Source organism: Aspergillus chevalieri, chromosome 1 (genome assembly GCF_016861735.1).
Source record: "Aspergillus chevalieri M1 DNA, chromosome 1, nearly complete sequence".
Lineage (NCBI taxonomy): Eukaryota > Fungi > Ascomycota > Eurotiomycetes > Eurotiales > Aspergillaceae > Aspergillus > Aspergillus chevalieri.
The window spans coordinates 3,745,547-3,764,329 of record NC_057362.1 but is presented as its reverse complement, the minus strand read 5'-3'; the positions used below and the strand labels follow the sequence as shown (position 1 = coordinate 3,764,329).

The following is an 18,783-nucleotide window of genomic DNA, read 5'->3' as shown; positions in this document are numbered from 1 at the left end:
ATGCAAACCTCATGTGGCTTGCCTGTAAAATCTGTAACATTTTCATAATGTGCAAAATAGGTATGCTGCTAGCAAATGCCTTCTCAAGGGTATCATATTCCCCGCACAAATCAATGCAGAGTAACAAAGAGTGCCTATAAACAAAAGCGTACTCACGCAATCAAATGCAAAGAGAGAAATTATTCAAACTCATCGTCAAAAGCATCGTCCGGGATATCTTGTACGGTTTCCATGGCCGCCTGTTTGTCTGCGACGCCTCTTTGGGCTCCATTGACGGCAAGGCGATCAGCAGCTTCATTTCCCGGGTCCTTGCTGTGCCCTTTTATCCACTCGAAGAATGTCTTGACTTTGAGCTTATCCCGCTCCTCGATCTTGTCCAGAATCGACTCAATGAGATCCTTGTTCTCAACGGCTTTGTTGCTTGAAGTTATCCAGTTATTCCGCCGCCAACTCTGGAACCACTCAGTTACGCATTTGATTGAATACTGGCTGTCTGTGAAGATAGTGACGTCGCGGTGTCGCGGAGCGATGTCCAGGGCTCGGAGGATCGCTGTCAGTTCAGCGCGTTGGTTAGTTTGCCGATTACCCTTCAGAGGCTCTGAGACATTTCTGCTAGTGATAACGGGTGTCAGTGAGTAAACACAACTGGAGAAGCGAGATTGAAGAGGCAGAAACAAACCTGCTGTCTCCGGGTCCAAAATAGACTCCCACACCTGCAGACGCAACCGCTCGACCATTTGCTAGCGAACTGCCATCAGTATAAATCCGGAGCATACTCGGTGGTCCCTTTGGATGAACTTTGGTGGCAGTCTTCTGCTCCGGAGTTTTGTAGACCGCTTTGCCTGTTTTTGGATCCAGAAGCACATTGGGATCAAATCCATCCTCGGCGTCCAAGCCCAATGGACCATCGGCCGCCTCGTACGGAACGCCATGTTCGTCCTTTGGTATCTCATCCATCATCCCAGGGGCTCCAGAAGGCTTCTGTGTTTTGATGCTGTCGGATGCGAATGACGCCCCAGACTGCTGGCCCATCTTCACGAATTCTTCTGCCTCTGCGCGCGTCGGAAACTTCTTATAGCTTGGTCGTTGAAAGCCTCTAATTTGCTCCTGTGCCTGAGCCCAGTCGGTGTAAACACCTGGCACACGCCCGCGCTGAATCCCATAAAATCTGGTATGTACCGAGTCCGAGGATGCAGCACCGCCAGATGGCGCTTTCGTGCCTGTCAGGAAGGAGTTTGCCTCTTCAATTGTCGAGAATGCCTGAACTAGAGCGGCAGACCGTTGTCAATCAAGCCATCCCCTGAGACTATATACCATAAACAACTTACAGACTGCGCCTTTGTACCCGGTCACTTGTGTCAAGCAATCGTTCCATTCAAAATATACTCCCGGTTGATAGCCCTTTTTCACCGCATAGTATTTTCCTGGTGTGGCTCGCTTTCGCTTTGCCCCGGCGACCGACGCGGCAGGCGAAGATCTCATCGCAGGTGCTGGGCTGGGAGACGGCGTGGTAGCTGATGTGCCCATCATGTCATTCAAGACAGCGACGTAGCTCGAAATCTTCTGTAATATGTTTGGAATGACTGTATCGTAATGTGAGTTCTGCAGGTTCTGCAGGTTTTGCAAGTCTTGTAAGGTCCGCAAATCCTGAGGGCTCGGCTCTGGAAGAACACCCTTTTCCTTCTCGATTTCCTTTTTCTCTTCTATTGCCTTTTCCTGTTCCTTCTTTTCTCTCCTTCGCCGGGAAGAGGATATCAGCCTGTTCGAATGGCGCCACCGAAGTTCCAGCTTCGAGGTTGGCAAAATAGCTCGTCGAAAGTACACGATGAAAGGCAATGTGTCTGGTAAGGCTACCCTATATGGTCGTCGACGAGGGTGTTTCTGGCGAGGAAGGTACCGTGGCGGGAGGGAAGCGTCCGTCGGTTTGCGGCGAGTGAGGGGGCGAGAGGGGGGTGTCGGAGGGGGTGTGGGAGGAGGGACAGAAGCGCGTTTGCTCGTTTATAGCCGGCAGGGATCGAGAATGGTATTCGGCGAATAGGAAATTTCCTTCTGTTTCTCCTTCGGTATGTCCTGTATTGCCAAATGTCTCAGATCAAATCGGTCGTCTGGCGTCTCCGAGGTCGATGAGAAGTAGCAAGAGGCTCATTCCACGGTTGCGGCGGTGTCAATCATGGTTTACGCCAAATCGCATAAATAGCATGGGTTCAAGGCAAATTTGCAGGAGCGAACCTCTGTCGCCTTTGTATCGTCGCGGTTGCTGAGTGGAAGCGTCCTGTCGCGGCTTGTGCTGCTGTCGGAATCCATAGCTCGGAGGTGGACTATCTAAATTGCCGATTGTTTTGTATTAGTCAGCTTGCCCCTCATAAAATTGCCAGATAGGAGCTATATAGCAAGACAGACCTCTTTTGCGATTCCATTGGTTGAGCCATATGTCCACTACACCCTGGGTTCCAACAGTTATGAGCCCGGTTCGCCGCCGAAATCGTCAGTTTTGAAGCTATACACATAGGCTTGTGGTAGCGAGTGTTATAGGACGATTACCCCTGAGCAAGTTGAGCAACGAGCAACTGAACCCCTACAAAACAGAGTGGATTCATAAAACCATGGAGTCAAACAGTGTGGTCTCCGCCATGAAGGGCGATAAACTGAAGGACTCTCCTCAATGGAGAAACTGGTTTGCAAGAGTGAAGCTATTTGCTCGCCAGAAGAAGGTGTGGGACCTAGTAAACCCACAGATTGAGGAAGATTACCTCGAGCAGCCAATGCGCAAGCCGAAGAGGCCTCAATACCCAGAAGGTGGATCTGAGAGTGTTAAGCGTGAATGGAGAGATCGGCTTGACATCTATAAGCTTGATCTAGCGGAGTGGGAGCAGCAGGCAAAGGGCTTGGATGCTGTGAACGAATGGATCATCACTAACCTTGATCCAATTCACCATGCCTCCCTGCTTGACTATGAGACTCCGTATGAACGTTTGGTTTATCTCACAACTCGATTTGCCCGATCGAATGCATATGAGGAAGATATCCGTGCTCAGTGGAAGTGGTTCTCATCATCTCCGCCTAGAAAGGGCGTTGACATTAATCACTGGCTAGCTGACTGGAATACTCTGAGGGAACAAGCAGTTAGTTTAGATTTGCCTGAAGTGAAGAGTGCAAACAAGGATTTCCTTCGTGCAGTGAAAGACGTCTTGCCTACCTGGTGGCAGGCGAAGTATGAGTCAATCATAATGAACCATGAGGATTGGGAGACTCGAGATCTGATTGAAAACTTCCGAGGGTTCTACCAAGAGATGGTGCCACAGAAACCAACCAGTACTATCTCAAAAGCATCATTTTCGACATTCCAGGACTTTGAAGAGGCAGAAACAGACCAGCTGCAGAAACCACCACAGAAGCAAGGAAACAAGCCACCGATCCCTAAGCGCTGGTGCCCCTGTGGTAACCGAGGACATAAACCCTGGCTTTGCTATATAATTAATGAAGCCATACGCCCACAGGGCTGGACGGTGCAGAAGGCAAAGAAGCAAAAGGTGGATAAGGCCCTTAAGGATGATCCTCAATGGAAAGACTGGATTGAGACAAAAGTCAAGGAAAATAATGAGAGGCAGCAAAAGGAAGAGAAGCCCAATGAGTCAGCCAATAGTGCTCTGCCCTCACAGATATCCTTCTTCACGTCGACAGATATAGCAGCACTTAATAGTGCTCCAGAGAGCTTCCAGGATCTTAGATCTCGATGGATCCTTGATAATGCCTCATCGATGCACGTCTGCAATGACCGAAGCAGATTTGTCACCTATACATCAACAAGTTCAAGCCTGAAGACTGGTGACTCAACCACAAGAGTAGAAGGACTTGGTACAGTGAAGCTTCAAGGTGTGGACCCGACAACTGGTAAAGAGAAAGCTATCACACTTAGCGATGCCCTCTATTCACCTGGATTCCATACCAACCTTGTGTCATATGGAGCATTGAAGAAGAAAGGCGGCCGTTGGGATGAGGATGGGGATTGCATTCGTGACCCTAATGGTACACCAGTGGTTAGCCTTAAGCCAATCGATTCATTGAACTTGTGGGCATTTGATATACCCTATACAGCAGCAGGTCATGCACATGCAGTCCGAAAATCTGAACAGCCACTAGTGGCAGAAGCACCTGCAGAGATATGGCATCGAAGACTTGGACATGTTGCTCCACAGGTCATACAGAAAGCAGCTGATATGGTTGATGGTGTTAAAATCAAAGGTGAACTACCAGATTCGACCGCGCCAGAATCGACAGAGACAAGTATTTGTGAGGTCTGCAAGCTATCTCATGCACCAAGACAGATCTCAAGGCGTCCTATTGGACAAACATTTGGATGGTGTGGCCGAATCCATTTTGATTTGGTTCAGTTCTCACCTGGATATAATGGGCATCAGTGGATGACACACTTTTATGTTGAAGGCATCCGATTTCACTGGTTATACACTCATACATTCAAGTCTGAGTGTAGAGAAGCTGTCAGAAAATTCATTGCTTTGGTCAAGAACTGGTGGAACTTACCAATCAGAGCATTCCACTATGACAATGAGCAGTCCGCTGGAGATAATGTGGAAGCCTTTCTAAATAACTGTGGTATAATTGTTTCCCACAGTATTGTAGGGCACCCTGAACAAAATGGACCGGCTGAACGGTCAGGGGGTGTCATACTTGAAATGGCCCGACACCTGCGGATTGAGGGTGGCCAGCTACCAAAACAACTATGGCCTGAGTTTGTTAGCGCTGCAGCATGGATCCTAAACCGAATCCCCACTTATCTGAAGGATGAGAAACGATGGATAGTGCCCTGGGAAGAGGCACGCCATGAGTTTGCAGGAGATAGAATGAAGAAAACAAGCCTTGCAAACCTTCGTGTGTATGGTGCTCTATCCTACTGTCGAATCAGAAGCATTCCACGCAAAGAGAAGACCCATCCAAGAGCAGAAATCGGTTTCCTAGTTGGATATATTGCTTCAAACATATGGAAGATATGGTTCCCAGCCAGAGGGAAAGTTGAGGTCGTACGAGATGCTTTCTTTGATGAATCGAGGAAGTGGAAGCCAGATATGCAGTACTGGCAAGATGTTGACCTCCCCACGCAAGAACCAGTTATTTTAACTGAGTATCAACAACTAGATGCTATTCGACAGGACCTTAGTATGCCAGCTTCAGTACTACCACTCGAGGAGGATCAGAATAGGAACCATACAGATGACCAGCATGAAGAACCGGTTGACAGTCAGAAGGTGCAGATTCCGAAGGAAGATGAGATAATAGCTCAGGAAAGTGCTACGCCGGAAAAGAGATATGAGGCTCAAGAAACCATGCCTCAAGCCTCGCCTCAAGACACCTTACCAGGAGCGTTTCCCACAGAAGAACAGGTCCCACTACCACCTACTCCACCGTACGAAGCGCTGCAAAACACGCTGCAGGAAACAGATTTGAGCCCTGTCACTGCTCAGGGGGTGGAAGACCAGCTTGAACATCAGACACAGGAGCTGGATAATCAGGAGCAGACACCAGAGCTCCAAGTCAATGAGGAAGAGGAACAACTCTCCGACAGTGAACAACAGCTACAACAAGAGTTACAAGCTCCACGCAGCGGAGATGATGGCATTGACATATCAAATATCATCAGCGGTGGTAGAAGAAGGAAGGCCAGGGAGGATCATGAATATGTGGCTTATGCCACTACTGAGACTGAGGACCCCCTGAGCTATTGAGGGCATTCGCAGCTGCCTTATACACAGAAAAGCCGATCCAACGTCATCGAGATGACTTGCCACCACCACCAGAGAACTGGAAGGAGATGCTTAAGCATCCACATGCAGAGGGCTTCATGGAAGCATGTGCAAGGGAGATTCATACATTAACAGAGAAGTCAACGTTCACCATCATTGAGAAGCCAAAGGATGTTTCAAAGCAAGTCCTACCCTTACGCTGGGTTTTTGCATATAAGTTCAACCAGGATGGCTACCTTGTGAAGCTAAAGGCTCGAATTTGTGCCCGTGGAGACCTTGAGATGATCAGTCCTGAAGAGAAGAGAGCAGCTACATTAGCTGCCCGTACAGCAAGGATGATCTTTGCCTTAGTGGCCGCATTTAATCTTGACCTCCGCCAGCGAGATGCTGTTGGTGCTTTTCTCAACAGCAAGCTACTGAAGGAGATATACACACAGATGCCACAAGGTTTTGAACAGCCACGGAAGTGCTGGAAGCTCAATCGCGCACTATATGGCTTACGGATCTCACCGAAGCTATGGCAACAGGAGGCATCAAAGGTGCTCACCAAGCTAGGTCTTAAAGTCGTTCCAGAAGATCCTTGTGTGTTCGTGAAGGAAGGCATCATTGTCTTCTTCTATGTGGATGATATTCTTATTGCAAACCATCCAAGCGTACGAAATCAAGCAAGACAGCTTGAGAGAGACCTCGAGGCACATTGGGAACTCACCGACCATGGTGAAGCAGAGTGGTTCCTTAATATTCGGATACTGCGAGACAGACAGCAGCATAAGCTATGGCTGTGCCAGGATACATACATTAGCAGTGTCGCTATGAGATACCACCTCACACATCGCGCACCTGTCTATACGCCATTACCTGTTGAAGAGTTGATGCCATATGAAGGAACAGCTTCAGCAGAAGATATCAAACTATACCAGCAGAAAGTAGGATCATCACAGTATGCCACCACAATCACACGACCAGATGCAGCCAAAGCAGCAGCCAAATTGTCTCAATTCCTTATGAATCCAGGCCCACAGCATCAGAACGCAGTTGACCGAGTGATATGTTATCTATACACAACGCGTTTTAGGGCCATTGAGTTCGGAATTGGCAGCGGATTAGAGTCCATTGAATTTGCCAGCGATGCGTCATATGGGGATAATCCTGACCGGAAAAGCTCAGCAGGTTATATATGCCAGGTGTACGGAGGACCAGTGGATTGGAAAGCTTCAAAACAACCCACGGTCACCACCTCTACCACTGAAGCAGAACTGCTTGGCTTGTCAGAAACAGCACGCTCTCTCCAATGGTGGAAGCGGTTCGTTTCCAGGATCCAGTTTAACCCTGATCATACAATATCGATTCGATGTGACAACAGACAGACAGTTGAGCTGTTGACCTCAGAGCAAGCCAAAATCAGTACAAAGCTTCGACATGTCGATATCCATGGACACTGGTTAAGGCAGGAGGTCAGAGAGGGTCGAATCAAGGTTATATGGGTGCCAACAGGCCAGATGGTGGCAGATGGACTCACCAAGTTACTCCCTCGTCAGAAGCATGAGCACTTCGTTAAGATGCTCAGGATGGCTGATATAAGCCATATGATTGACTAGCCCAAGCAGAAGACAGAGGCCAGTCTATAGAAGGACCAGAAATGAAGGATTCCAGGCTGTGCAGCTCTCCCTGAAACAGGTAGAGCTGAGGGGGTGTGTCGGAATCCATAGCTCGGAGGTGGACTATCTAAATTGCCGATTGTTTTGTATTAGTCAGCTTGCCCCTCATAAAATTGCCAGATAGGAGCTATATAGCAAGACAGACCTCTTTTGCGATTCCATTGGTTGAGCCATATGTCCACTACACCCTGGGTTCCAACAGCTGCAGGGCATCACGTGATATCACATGTATGGAATTGTTAAAATCGTGAAAAGAATTCCTTTTTGTTCAATATAATATGATGGGTTTTGGAGATTGTTTTTCTTTTTTTTTATTTTCTTCCTCCCTTTTCTTCCACCTGCTTTGTACCAGTTTGCAGTCATCCATACTATGCGTCATGTCATCAGGGCTTGCTGGGAACAAAACCCTCAAAGTAAACAAATCAGATTGAATCTTCATTCACTTCATGCCTTTTTTCTCCTGATATAAATAATTTTATTGGAAGCAGAAGCCTCAGTGAAAATTCCATCTTCTTGTTATTCTACATACTTCAGCTTCTCCTTTTGACGAGTTGAAAGAGTCCAATTGTTTTGACTGAGATACAACACAACTGAACTTCATACGTTCTCTTTGCAACGAAGTCTGAGATACTGGCAAAATAGGAACTGTAAGCTTAGGACTATGCTCTATCAAGTCTACCATGGATCAACTAACCCAACTCTTTAGGCAAAGCAGTGCTTACCAGAAGACCAAGCTCACCAACAACACCTCACCATGAACATCCACACTAAACCCACCTACCAAGACCTCACTGCCAGCCTCCACATAGCCTGCATGCTAGGCGACGAATCTCGTGTCAAGCACCTCCTCTCCATCGGCGCCCACCGCAATGCCGAAAACGACAGCGGCACATCCGCCCTCGGACTTGCAGACTTCCTGCACCGCGTTGAAATCGTTAAAATACTCCTCCACGACATCAACATCAAAGAAGCAGGCGGGTATGAGCTTCTCAAGGCTATCCGCATGGACCGCGCGACGGTTGTGCGGGCTCTGCTGGAAATGGGGGTGAAGGAGGAACTTGTTGAAGATGATGGGTTCTTTCGGAGTGCGCTTGTGCTGGCGTGCTGTGTTAGTGATACCAGGGTTTTGGGGGCGTTGGTAAAGTATGGGCCTGGGGTTGAGGTGTCCGCTATCAAGGATGTTTTGATTCAGTGTGCTGTTGCGGCAGAGAATTTGGAGGTTGTTGATGGGATTCATGATCTTGTTAGGAATGAGAGGGGGACTCAGACTGAAAGCTCTATAGTATGTCTTCCTTATCATTGGAGTGGGGTGTGTGCTAACATGATAGGGATCTACGTGCGATCACTTTTCAAACCCGTCTGTGTCAGAGAGTGAGATGGAGCCGTGTTATTACAAGGATATGCAAGAATGGCACCCGGCCCTTGCAGTGAGAATGTCGAACATTCTTGTGCAATCTATGAATTGATGCTAGTTTTGACAGGGATACGAGCGTTGGGTTACTTCTCGATATCATGTTATTGAAATCATTGCTTTACATGTATCATATTGACAAGACCTAAGACAAAAGAATCATGCTCTTTCTAGTTCTTTGCTAACTCTTCAAGCTCGTCCTTTCCCAATAAGCCCAGTTTTTCTCTCCTTGTCGGTGCATTAGAGTCGAAGAAAGGCTTCTCTGCGAGCGAGGTCACTCTGGTGCCATGGCGAGGCTCTGTGTTCTCATAATCCCAGCTAGCATTGTGGATGGTAATCCTGCGAGGCCGTCAGTACATATCTTCTATGGATCATGCAGAAGCAAAGTTTACCTGTTATCCCACAAAGCACTCGTCCGAGGAGACCACTTGAAGCGAACCTGGATATCAACATTCTTCTCATACACATCAAACAGGTATCCCAGAATAAGATCGCTCTCTGCCTTGTCAAGACCAACAATCCGATCCGTCATAGCGCGGTTCACCCATAATGCCTTCCATCCAGTTGCCGGATGCACGCGCACGAGGGGATGCTCGCGCTCCACGTATCTCGGTCCCGCCTCTGGGTTCTTGCGGTCCAGGTAGGGATGCGCAGATCGGTAAATAGCCGTTCTTCCGTCAATAATTTTTCGGAAAGCAGGAGATAGCTTCTCGTATGCTGAATATCCGCTGGCCCATAGAGTGTCGCCGCCGGTTGTGGGAACGGTGTCATTGTGAAGATGCGTCACGCCTGCGGGCTGTCGCTCATGGACCAGGTCTGTATGCCAGCGTGATGAACCTCCCGGTCGACGGAAGTTGGCAGGGTTCTCGGTTGCTTGGAGGGCGGGCCATATAACAGTGACGCCGGCTACGCCAGGGACTTGAGGGACTTGAGGCTGGGCAAGGTTAGCAATGCTCATACTGCATCGGGTAAGTGACATACATGGACCTCAATCTCACCAAAGTGCTCTCCCAGCTCTTTCTGCTGCTGGGGAGAGATATCCTGGTCCCGGAAGAAGACAACGCTCCGCTCTGCAATCAACAAGCCCAGCTCATCCCTTTGTTGGTCGGTAAGGTCCTTCAGCTGCAGGCCCACGATCTCCGTTCCAATGTGCCTTGTGAGATGGATGACTTGCTTGGCGGCCGAGAGCAAGGCTTTCTTCTCTGGGTCAGCGCGAGTCGCCGGGTCGACATGCGGGCGGTCGTAGTCACGGATATTGTACACATCGTCGATGAAGAGCGGGCGAGAAGGGCGATACGGGTATCCAGCAGAGAGGTCGATGCCATCTTTTTCCAACCGTGCACGAGCGGCCGGTGGAAGGGCAAGAGTGTCCTTCCGGGGCTCAGCGACGTCGACGATGCGAGGATCGATGGGAGCAGGAGCCATGTTGCGATGTGATACACTTTGATGAATAAACTGATATCACTGGCTAGTCATGGCGTCGGATCCAGTACGATTAAGTATCCTCTGCTCAATATTTTGCATTCAGGTTGATTTCTAGGATTCGATCACATCATATGCACCCCCTGATTGCGCTTTCTGCATGCCACGCACGACATATTCAATCGTTGGACAAGATCTCCGTGTCCCTCTGTTTCTTGTTGATGCGGAGATGTCTGTATTGCTTATCTGCGATCATTCGGGAGTGCCTGGGATAAAGCAACCGTATTAGACGGATGGCTCCGATATCATCATTCAAGGATTCAATGGCGAGGGTGGAAATATTCCGACGAACGATAGAGAGTGTCGCGATCAGATGTTATTTGCGGTTGAACTTCGGGGGCCTTGATAGGCTATTTGAGACATACTCTGTTGAGAGGAATACATGAATCGTTATTGTAGGGAATCCTTTGGGTTGTTCTGGTTGTGCTGGTTAACGTTATGTCTGACGGATATGGCGTAATCAGTGCTGCACAGGGATTTCCAAATGCTGTCAAGGTCATGCACAAAGTCAACCCAATCGAGATAGAGAAATATCTAACAGTTATTATCATGTTTTGTTTTAGTATACCTGTTGTAAGGCAGATTTCGCTGTTCTATTTTGCCGGAAGTCTAGAATAGAATCCGGGGGAGATAAGATTATCTTGACATAAGCAGATTTCATATCTCGGTTGGTTTCCGGTGAACCCTAAGTTAATAGCGCAGTTCGAAGTCCATGGTATTAAATAGCCCGTATGACGAGCTTTGGCCGACATATGGTGATGACCTTTGTAAGCAGGCTTCAACGATATTCATCTCTCATTTGCCGTCTTAACACTAGCTGCACTGTACGATTGCGCAAAAATAGTATATGATGAGAAATGGCTACAACAACACTCCCCTCCCTTCCCAGTACCAAGACCCAAACAAGCTATCGGTCTTTGTTACGCTTTTCCTCTTTTCTCCGATGCTAAGAGCTCTAGTTGTACACCGAGAATGTATCTCATATAACCTGGTCGCGTCCAATGTTAATCACAAGACCAGCCAAAGTCAATTCATCCGCGGGCAGACAAAAAATGGCCCCTCAGGACTCTGTCATCGTCGATGAACGAGACATGGACTCTTCGTCGGCCGTGATGCAGAAGAATGTAAAGAAGAGATGGGTGAGCTACATTTGGGATACATTTGACAAGTCGCCAGAGGAGCGGTGGTTGCTGTTCAAGTTGGATACGGCTATTCTTACTTTTGCGTCTTTGGGTAAGTGTCCAGTACTTTGGTTTTTTTTTCTCTTACTTGCAGGTTGCAAGATGCTGATTGGTCAGGCTACTTTATCAAATACCTGGATCAGGTAAATATCAACAATGCATTTGTATCGGGAATGCAAGTCATGGCCTTCTATTATACCCTATGGTGCAGCATAACTAACCCTCTATAGGAAGGAGGACCTGGGCATGTATGGCAACCAGCTTAATTACATACAAGCATGTTGGACCGTTGGCTATGTCATTGGCGAAATTCCGAGTAATGTACTTTTAACTCGAGTCCGGCCCAGATATTGGATTCCGGCTATGGAAGTATGCATCACTATCTTTCAATGCGTCGACTATGCTGACATGAACAGCTCCTATGGACGATCTTGACCTTCTCGCTATCAAGATGCAACACGCCAACTCAATTCTACGTCTTACGGTTCTTCGTCGGTATGTTCCTTATTATTGGGCCTACATATATCGATAAATACTGAGATATCGTGCAGGCCTCGCCGAAAGCACATTTTACCCTGGCATGCAATATATTATCGGCTCGTGGTATCGCAAAGACGAACTCGCCAAACGATCCTGCATCTTCCACACCAGTAGCGGCATCGCAAGTATGTTCTCGGGCTATCTAATGGCCGGTGTATATAACCTAAAAGGACGCGGTGGTTTCAGAGGTTGGCAGTGGTAAGTCCCTCGTACTAACACACCTGTTAACGTGGGAAATGCTAACAGAGTAGGCTTTTTTTAATCGACGGAATTATTTCGCTTCCTATAGCGTTAAGCGGCTTCTTCGTGCTTCCCGATGTTCCTGAAATTTCGAGTCCCTGGTATCTTAGTGAGAAAGAAGTGGCACTTTCGCAGAAACGGATGGAGTTAGAGGGACGGAAGCCTCGAGAGCCGTATACCAAGTCGAAGTTGAAGAAGATTTTCACTTCGTGGCATATTTGGCTTCTGACGATTTTGTATATGTGAGTTGCATTCTTGGTGTGAATATTGCTAGGGCCAACTGACATGATATAGTGCGTTCAATAATGCTGCTGCGAGTAGTCAGCCGGTTTTCCAACAGTAAGCTTCCCTTTACTTATGGATTGAGATGAGGCTAACGACATCAGATACCTCAAAGCTTCCACAAACCCCGTTTACAAAGTTTGGCAAATTAACGCTTATCCCACAACAACCAACGCAGTCCAAGTTGTGACGACCCTAATTTATGCTTGGACATCCGATACAATCCTCAACGGGCGACGCTGGCCACCCATCATCTTTGGCGCTGTATGTCCTCGCTCTCCCTTCTATAAATAGAAGCATAATGCTAAATTCAATGTTACCAGATAATAAATATCATCTGCTACGTCTCCCTCGCAATATGGGACATCCCCACCGGCTGGCACTGGGCCTGTTATATCCTCGCCGGTTCAGGATACGGTCTAAGTGGTCTGCTAATGGCATGGACACATGAGATATGTTCCGAGGATAATGAAGAACGTGCCCTGGTTATCGGAAGTATGAATGAAATGGCATATGTCTTTCAGGCGTGGCTGCCGCAGGTTGTTTGGCAGCAGGTGGATGGGCCGCAGTATCGAAAGGGTTTTATTACGTCGAGTATCTTGTCGGGGATTCTAATTGTTACGACGGTTGTTATTAGGGTGTTGGAGAGGAAGGGGTTGTGAATTTCAGGTTTTGTATAGTCGGTATATATAGATGTGGTATATACAATAGACGCTGTCTTGGTTCAGCGATATGTGCAGAAGCTATGCCGGACGAGTAATGTTGAACTTGACCAGAATCCGTCTGTACGAAACCAAGGCCCCATCACTGACTTCCAAAATCAAATGCAATGCTCTCTCTAAATGGTCACCGCGCGCTCCACCGGCCTGCCACAGCGTGTTTTCCGATGGAAGAGTGATTGTTGGATTTGGAGATGACGAGCCCCGGATCTTCAACGACAAGGCATCGGTTGATGGGGGCCACTCCGTGTCCGACGGGTCAACATACTGCCACCACTTGAACGACAGTTGATCGCCATCCGGGTCATAAGACGTACCGGCATTCAACCGGATCGTCTGGTTAGGTCGCATGGTAATCTCGACCGGAGCCAATCCACAATGCTGGTTGACGACAGCTACCGGGGCATGGTTAGCGTCTTTGAACTGATCCGTGTTGGACCATTGCATGCGAGCCGCAAAATCAGCTTGGTAGGCGGAGCGCCAACGCCAGATGGTGGCTTGTGATGAGGATCGTCTGATGCCGTCGGGGCCGGTGATGAGGTCTGCTGTGTCGGCGTAATGGCCTTCACCATAACATACAGGTCCGTAACGACCACCCCAGGAGCCCCATTCTGGGTGTTCGATGTCGGAGAGGCCATTCTGGATAAGGTAGAGGAAAGTTGGTGTATCGCCTGTCTAATTAGTTACGCAACTAGAGAATACATAGATGGCTGGACTTACCCTCCGGGATGTAGTCAAATTCTGGGTACTGCGCACCCAACTCCCCGACATCCTGGATATGTTCTTTGACCCACTCCTTCGAGACTGACGAAGTATTGGCGCCAGTGTGCTCGAAATAGTAGTAGTCCTCACCGGATATGCCTGACCATGCTGCAAGAGCATATATATTGAATTGGTGAACACTGGCGATGTAGAACAACTGCGGCCAATGACGCCGGATCCAGGGTCCTGTGTTGTCTTGGTCCGAAACAGCATACACCCGCAGTTTGCGGACGAACCTTTCAATCTCGTCCGCGCTTCTGGTAGCATTAACTTTCCACAGTGCCTGCGCCAGAACCGCTGTACCACCCCAGCAGGGCACCCAGAGTGTTTCATCCGATGCATCAACAGTGCGGATCAGCAGCTCCGAACCATCATTGTCCTTGCCCTCACCCACACCGTCCATTCCATAGACAGGAAGACCAGCCTTGGTATTGTTGATCAGGAAGTCGGCCTCGGGCCAGCCATCGGCATGAGCCTTTAGGTTAGGCAAGACATTGCCGTAAACCTTTAGGGTGTCGATGATCTGATCCTCGTGGGTCGAGGAGTTGAGCCAGTAACTTGTGGTCGCAACGAATCCTTGGAGACGGAATTGGTGGGAGTAGACCAAGAGACGGACAAGAGATTCGGCATCATCCGGCTCATTGGCGATATCAGTGAGGATCAGGACCCGAGGACGGGTATGCGCTGGTTGAGTAGCCGAGCATGACGAATTCGACGACGCCGGGAGGGCAAAGGCCTGGAGAGCAGCCCATAAAGACAAGTATAATAAGCTGACCAACATGGCGCTTGAACTTGGAGTGGAAGAAGGACTAGTCTGACACCAGGCTCATACCGACCCAACTTTTATACCCAACTTTCTTTCATTTTCTAAGATCTAACTGACACCATATCATTCATTTATCCACCGTTACAAACTCATGACCTCGTGGCATGGCATCCCGGTTCCTTTCCCGGTACTAGACAAGGAATATAGTAGTTCGGAGTGTATGCAGCGTGGAGAATGCGGAGACGCCGCGATATCGCTGAAGAACCGGAGAAGAACCGACGTGGGAACTGGCGGTCCGAGGATTTCAACCGTTATTCGAAAGTCAAGCATCAAAGAGAGAGTATGTTTGGGCTCCGATTTATTTTCTGGCTTGAATAGTGGCCGAAGTTCAGCCACCGTCAGGGAAGGAGTAAACGGTGCCAAGCAGTGGTCACGGTGGAGTGTGGATGGAGGTATGAGAGTGCTGAGAGTGCGTAAAGTTACCCGAATGGTAGAGGAAGCTAGGCCTGGCCAGTCATATATAATTGCACAATGATGTTTTGCTAACGTATTCCACGGCCGAGCCGCGTACGGCCGAACCGCGCGGTCTCTCCGCGACCACCAAATATTCGAATCATTTCAACCACCAATATGTTTAAAGATTAAAAATATAATTACATTAAGACTATCTATCAGCTGAATATATGGCTATTTATTAGGGCAGCTTCTTATAGTATGCCCAATAGTCCCACAACCACTACATCGTCGTGGAGCTCGCTGGCGAGGCTCCCTATCAAGCTGCTGGACACGCTCCTGACCTTCCTGTACAGATAAGATAGTATTTGTACCTAGATCAGCATTCCTTCTTGTCTTCTTCTTTGTCTTCCGCTCATTCTGTGCACGTAGAACCTTGATTTCTTCATGGAGAAGAAGATTTGTATCCATTGTCATCTGTGCAGCTTTTTCAAGATGTTGAAGATGAGATATTGGGCTACTAGATAGCTGTCTCTTCTTGTTAAGACTTCTCTATAGGCTGTGGAATTTGTGATCCAGCTGGCGAGAGTTTTTGAAGTGTTTGGAAAGCAGAGGAGGCTGAGCCCTCTACTAATGATGGTGGTGGAGCTGGGATATGAAGTCGAAAAGTTATCTTTGCAAGAACCCGCTCTTTATCCAGTGGTTAAAGCCCTGCTCCAGCAAAGCCAGCATATATATTCTCCCTCTGAAGACCCTCTCACGCGCAGTTGGATAGAGAGATAAGAAATCTTGCTTGTCAATATGATTGTTGCCGGCAACCATCATCTTCTCAACTAGCTTCCTATATGCACGTTTGAGCGGCCCAAAGATACCAACATCCAACGGGATGTATGTGCAGGCATGCAAAGACAGATTATTCCATTCTCTCCACAAAAGGTATCAAAATCTGCAGTCAAACGACTACTATGACCATCAAGAATGAGCAACCGCTTTGCACCAGTTGAATGTTGTTTAGAACATGGTTCGGACACCTCCTTAAGCCAGCTAAGGCCTATTATCTCAGTGGTCCAACCATTTGGACTTGTTTTAATTCGCCATTCTTTTGGAAGGGTTGATTCTTGATACCAAGTAGCTTGTTGCTCTTTCCCTTTCAGAATAATCAAAGGTGGAATATGACAACCTCTGGATCCAATAAATTCCACAATTGTAACCCATTCACGATTTCTTTGGATAATTGTGCGAGATCTCTCACTACGTTCAGTTGCAGTGATAACCTTTGAGGTTGTACAGAGACCCATTGCAAAGCCAGTCTCATCAAAATTCCATATATCATCTTCATGTATCCCATGCTCTTAAATGGTCTCAAGGACAGTTGTAAACCACTGCCTTATAACCCCTGGATCCTCCTGCTTCGCCCGGTGATATGATATTCGCCGGTTGAATCGTGTTTTTAGCTCCGGATGTCGCTTGATAAAGGTAGATGCCAAGTTGAAACCAAGGGTTGCAGTAGGTGTTTGCTCTTGAAGTAAAACCTGTGCAATTTTATGCGAGAATACTGATCTAATTGAGAAGCTCCGTCTATCTGCATTTAGCAGTCGCTTGACAAGAGTTTTTTTTCTTGAATCTCTGTCAATTTATGGCCATTTGCGGGTTTCAGTGCGTGATGTGATACCAGAGCGCCGCTCACGAAAGATAGTTTCAGGCACTCCAAATATTGAAGCAGCCCTCTTTTTTGATTTGATTTCTTGATCTTCATATGCAAAAATGGCCATTTGAATGCGGGATTTCTTAGAGGCATTTTGTATGGAAAGGATGGAGAAATTGTTGAAATGCTTCGAATATTTGGTGGTCGCGGAGATACCGTGCGGTTCGGCCGCAAAATGGGTGGTAATGCATTATTGGGCAACGTATCTATAACAGCGGCCGGATGGTGTAGTTGGTTATCACGTATCGTTAACAGTTCCAATAACTGATTCCGATAAGGTCCTGGGATCGAGCCCCAGTCTGGTCATTTCTGTTTTTTGCCTTTTTTTGCCTTTTTTTGCCCTTTTTAATTCAACAATTGCCTGGGGCTGACCATTTCTAATTTCAATTTATATTTGCAGACCAATCGCAATCATTGTAATTCATTACTCACTGTATTGTTCGTATTCCGCATTGTTATAATTGGGCATCCGAGTGCTTTACTTTGCACCAACCACAGCATCGACCAATGTATAACTTATATATACATATATATCGCAGCAACCACAGTACATACTTTGTGCACCACACATATTACACAATTCAAAATGGCCCAAGACGAGGATCACCAAATCACTGCAAAAATCGAAAAATCTCTCACTAGCACACCCTATGCCTGCTCCTCCCTAACCCGCCTAAGTGGCGGAACAGCCAACTTCATCTATCGCGGGATCCTTCAACGGCCGCTGGAAGATGGCACGAAAACGGTGATTATCAAACATGCAGAGGAGTTTTTGGCATCGTCTAAGGATTTCAAGTTAACAGCTGAGAGATGCGTATGCTGTCCTTACATAATCAAAAAGAAAGGAAAGTGTGCTAATGGAACTCACAGGTGATAGAGGAAATGATCCTCAACGCCCTCACAACCCTCCCACCAAGTACAATTAAAAGCTCCATTGTCAACACACCATATCTCTACCACTTCGACCATTCCACCCACACCCAGATCCTGGAGGATCTGCCAGCCGCCCAAGATCTCAAATCTTTCACAATCGCCCATGGGCACGATCTCCCCGAGTCTCTGGCGAGATCTATTGGTCGCGGGCTTGGCGAGTGGCTTCGTGCATTCCATGCGTGGACGGAAGATGATGCACAAAGGAGTTTAAAGGGGAAGATTTGCGCTGATAGGCTCATGGCGGAGTTGAAGTTCAGTGTTAATTACGACATTCTGGTTCAAAAACTACAGCAATTCCCAGGTGCGTTGGAGGCCTCGAGGGATGTCTTCGAGAAAGTGAGGGAGATGGCTAGGGGGGAGATTGGGAAATTTCAAGGAGAGGGATTCGGTTTGATCCATGGTGATTTTTGGACGGGGAATGCACTCATCCAAAGTACTGTTTTGGATTGCCAGCAACAACGACCCAAGCCGACCCCAACCCTCTTCATAACAGACTGGGAACTATCCCAGTGTGGACCCCGAGCCCTCGACCTGGGTCAGATGATTGGTGAGCTATACATGCTTAAGCATTTCAAGAACCTCGATGCCGGGTTATGGATTATCCAGGACTTCATAGAGGGTTATCTCCCCGCGTTGAACGTGGATATGGCGTTCCGGGCTGCTATTCATGCCGGGGTGCATTTGGTGGCGTGGGGGAGTTCAGTTCAGGGATGGGGGACAGAGGAGCAGGTTGAGAATGTGGTGAGCGTTGGGAGGGATTTTGTGATGAGGGGATGGGAAAGGGATATGGCTTGGTTTAAAAAGAGCGCATTGGGGTGCTTGTTCCCGGATGAATTATAATTGCTTTTGTAGCTTAATATTAATTAATGCATTGCGGAATGAGGTATACATG

General features: G+C 47.8%; 5 protein-coding genes and 1 non-coding gene across 6 annotated transcripts; 3 read left to right on the top strand and 3 right to left on the bottom strand.

The window, feature by feature from the left end:
* Window positions 1-179: 179 nt before the first annotated feature.
* On the bottom strand, window positions 180-1,530 carry ACHE_11296S (RNA-DNA hybrid ribonuclease; the record flags this gene model as incomplete). Its single annotated transcript, XM_043275849.1, has 3 exons — window positions 180-609; window positions 680-1,265; window positions 1,329-1,530. The coding sequence occupies 3 exons, from the start codon at window positions 1,528-1,530 to the stop codon at window positions 180-182; spliced, it is 1,218 nt and encodes a 405-aa protein (XP_043132416.1).
* Window positions 1,531-8,171: 6,641 nt separating this feature from the next.
* ACHE_11295A (ankyrin repeat domain-containing protein) lies at window positions 8,172-8,883 on the top strand (the record flags this gene model as incomplete). The annotated part of the gene is made up of 2 exons (XM_043275848.1): window positions 8,172-8,699; window positions 8,746-8,883. 2 exons carry the CDS (start codon window positions 8,172-8,174, stop codon window positions 8,881-8,883), a joined length of 666 nt encoding a protein of 221 aa, XP_043132415.1.
* Window positions 8,884-8,998: 115 nt separating this feature from the next.
* Window positions 8,999-10,253, bottom strand: ACHE_11294S (TauD/TfdA dioxygenase family protein; the record flags this gene model as incomplete). Its single annotated transcript, XM_043275847.1, has 3 exons — window positions 8,999-9,167; window positions 9,221-9,762; window positions 9,810-10,253. The coding sequence occupies 3 exons, from the start codon at window positions 10,251-10,253 to the stop codon at window positions 8,999-9,001; spliced, it is 1,155 nt and encodes a 384-aa protein (XP_043132414.1).
* Window positions 10,254-13,296: 3,043 nt separating this feature from the next.
* ACHE_11293S (uncharacterized protein) lies at window positions 13,297-14,815 on the bottom strand (the record flags this gene model as incomplete). The annotated part of the gene is made up of 2 exons (XM_043275846.1): window positions 13,297-13,943; window positions 13,993-14,815. 2 exons carry the CDS (start codon window positions 14,813-14,815, stop codon window positions 13,297-13,299), a joined length of 1,470 nt encoding a protein of 489 aa, XP_043132413.1.
* Window positions 14,816-17,174: 2,359 nt separating this feature from the next.
* Window positions 17,175-17,264, top strand: ACHE_t10023A. The gene has a single exon. It is a non-coding gene; the product is annotated as a tRNA-Val (tRNA).
* A 280-nt stretch (window positions 17,265-17,544) lies between these two features.
* Window positions 17,545-18,731, top strand: ACHE_11292A (uncharacterized protein; the record flags this gene model as incomplete). The annotated part of the gene is made up of 2 exons (XM_043275845.1): window positions 17,545-17,772; window positions 17,829-18,731. The coding sequence occupies 2 exons, from the start codon at window positions 17,545-17,547 to the stop codon at window positions 18,729-18,731; spliced, it is 1,131 nt and encodes a 376-aa protein (XP_043132412.1).
* Window positions 18,732-18,783: the final 52 nt, after the last annotated feature.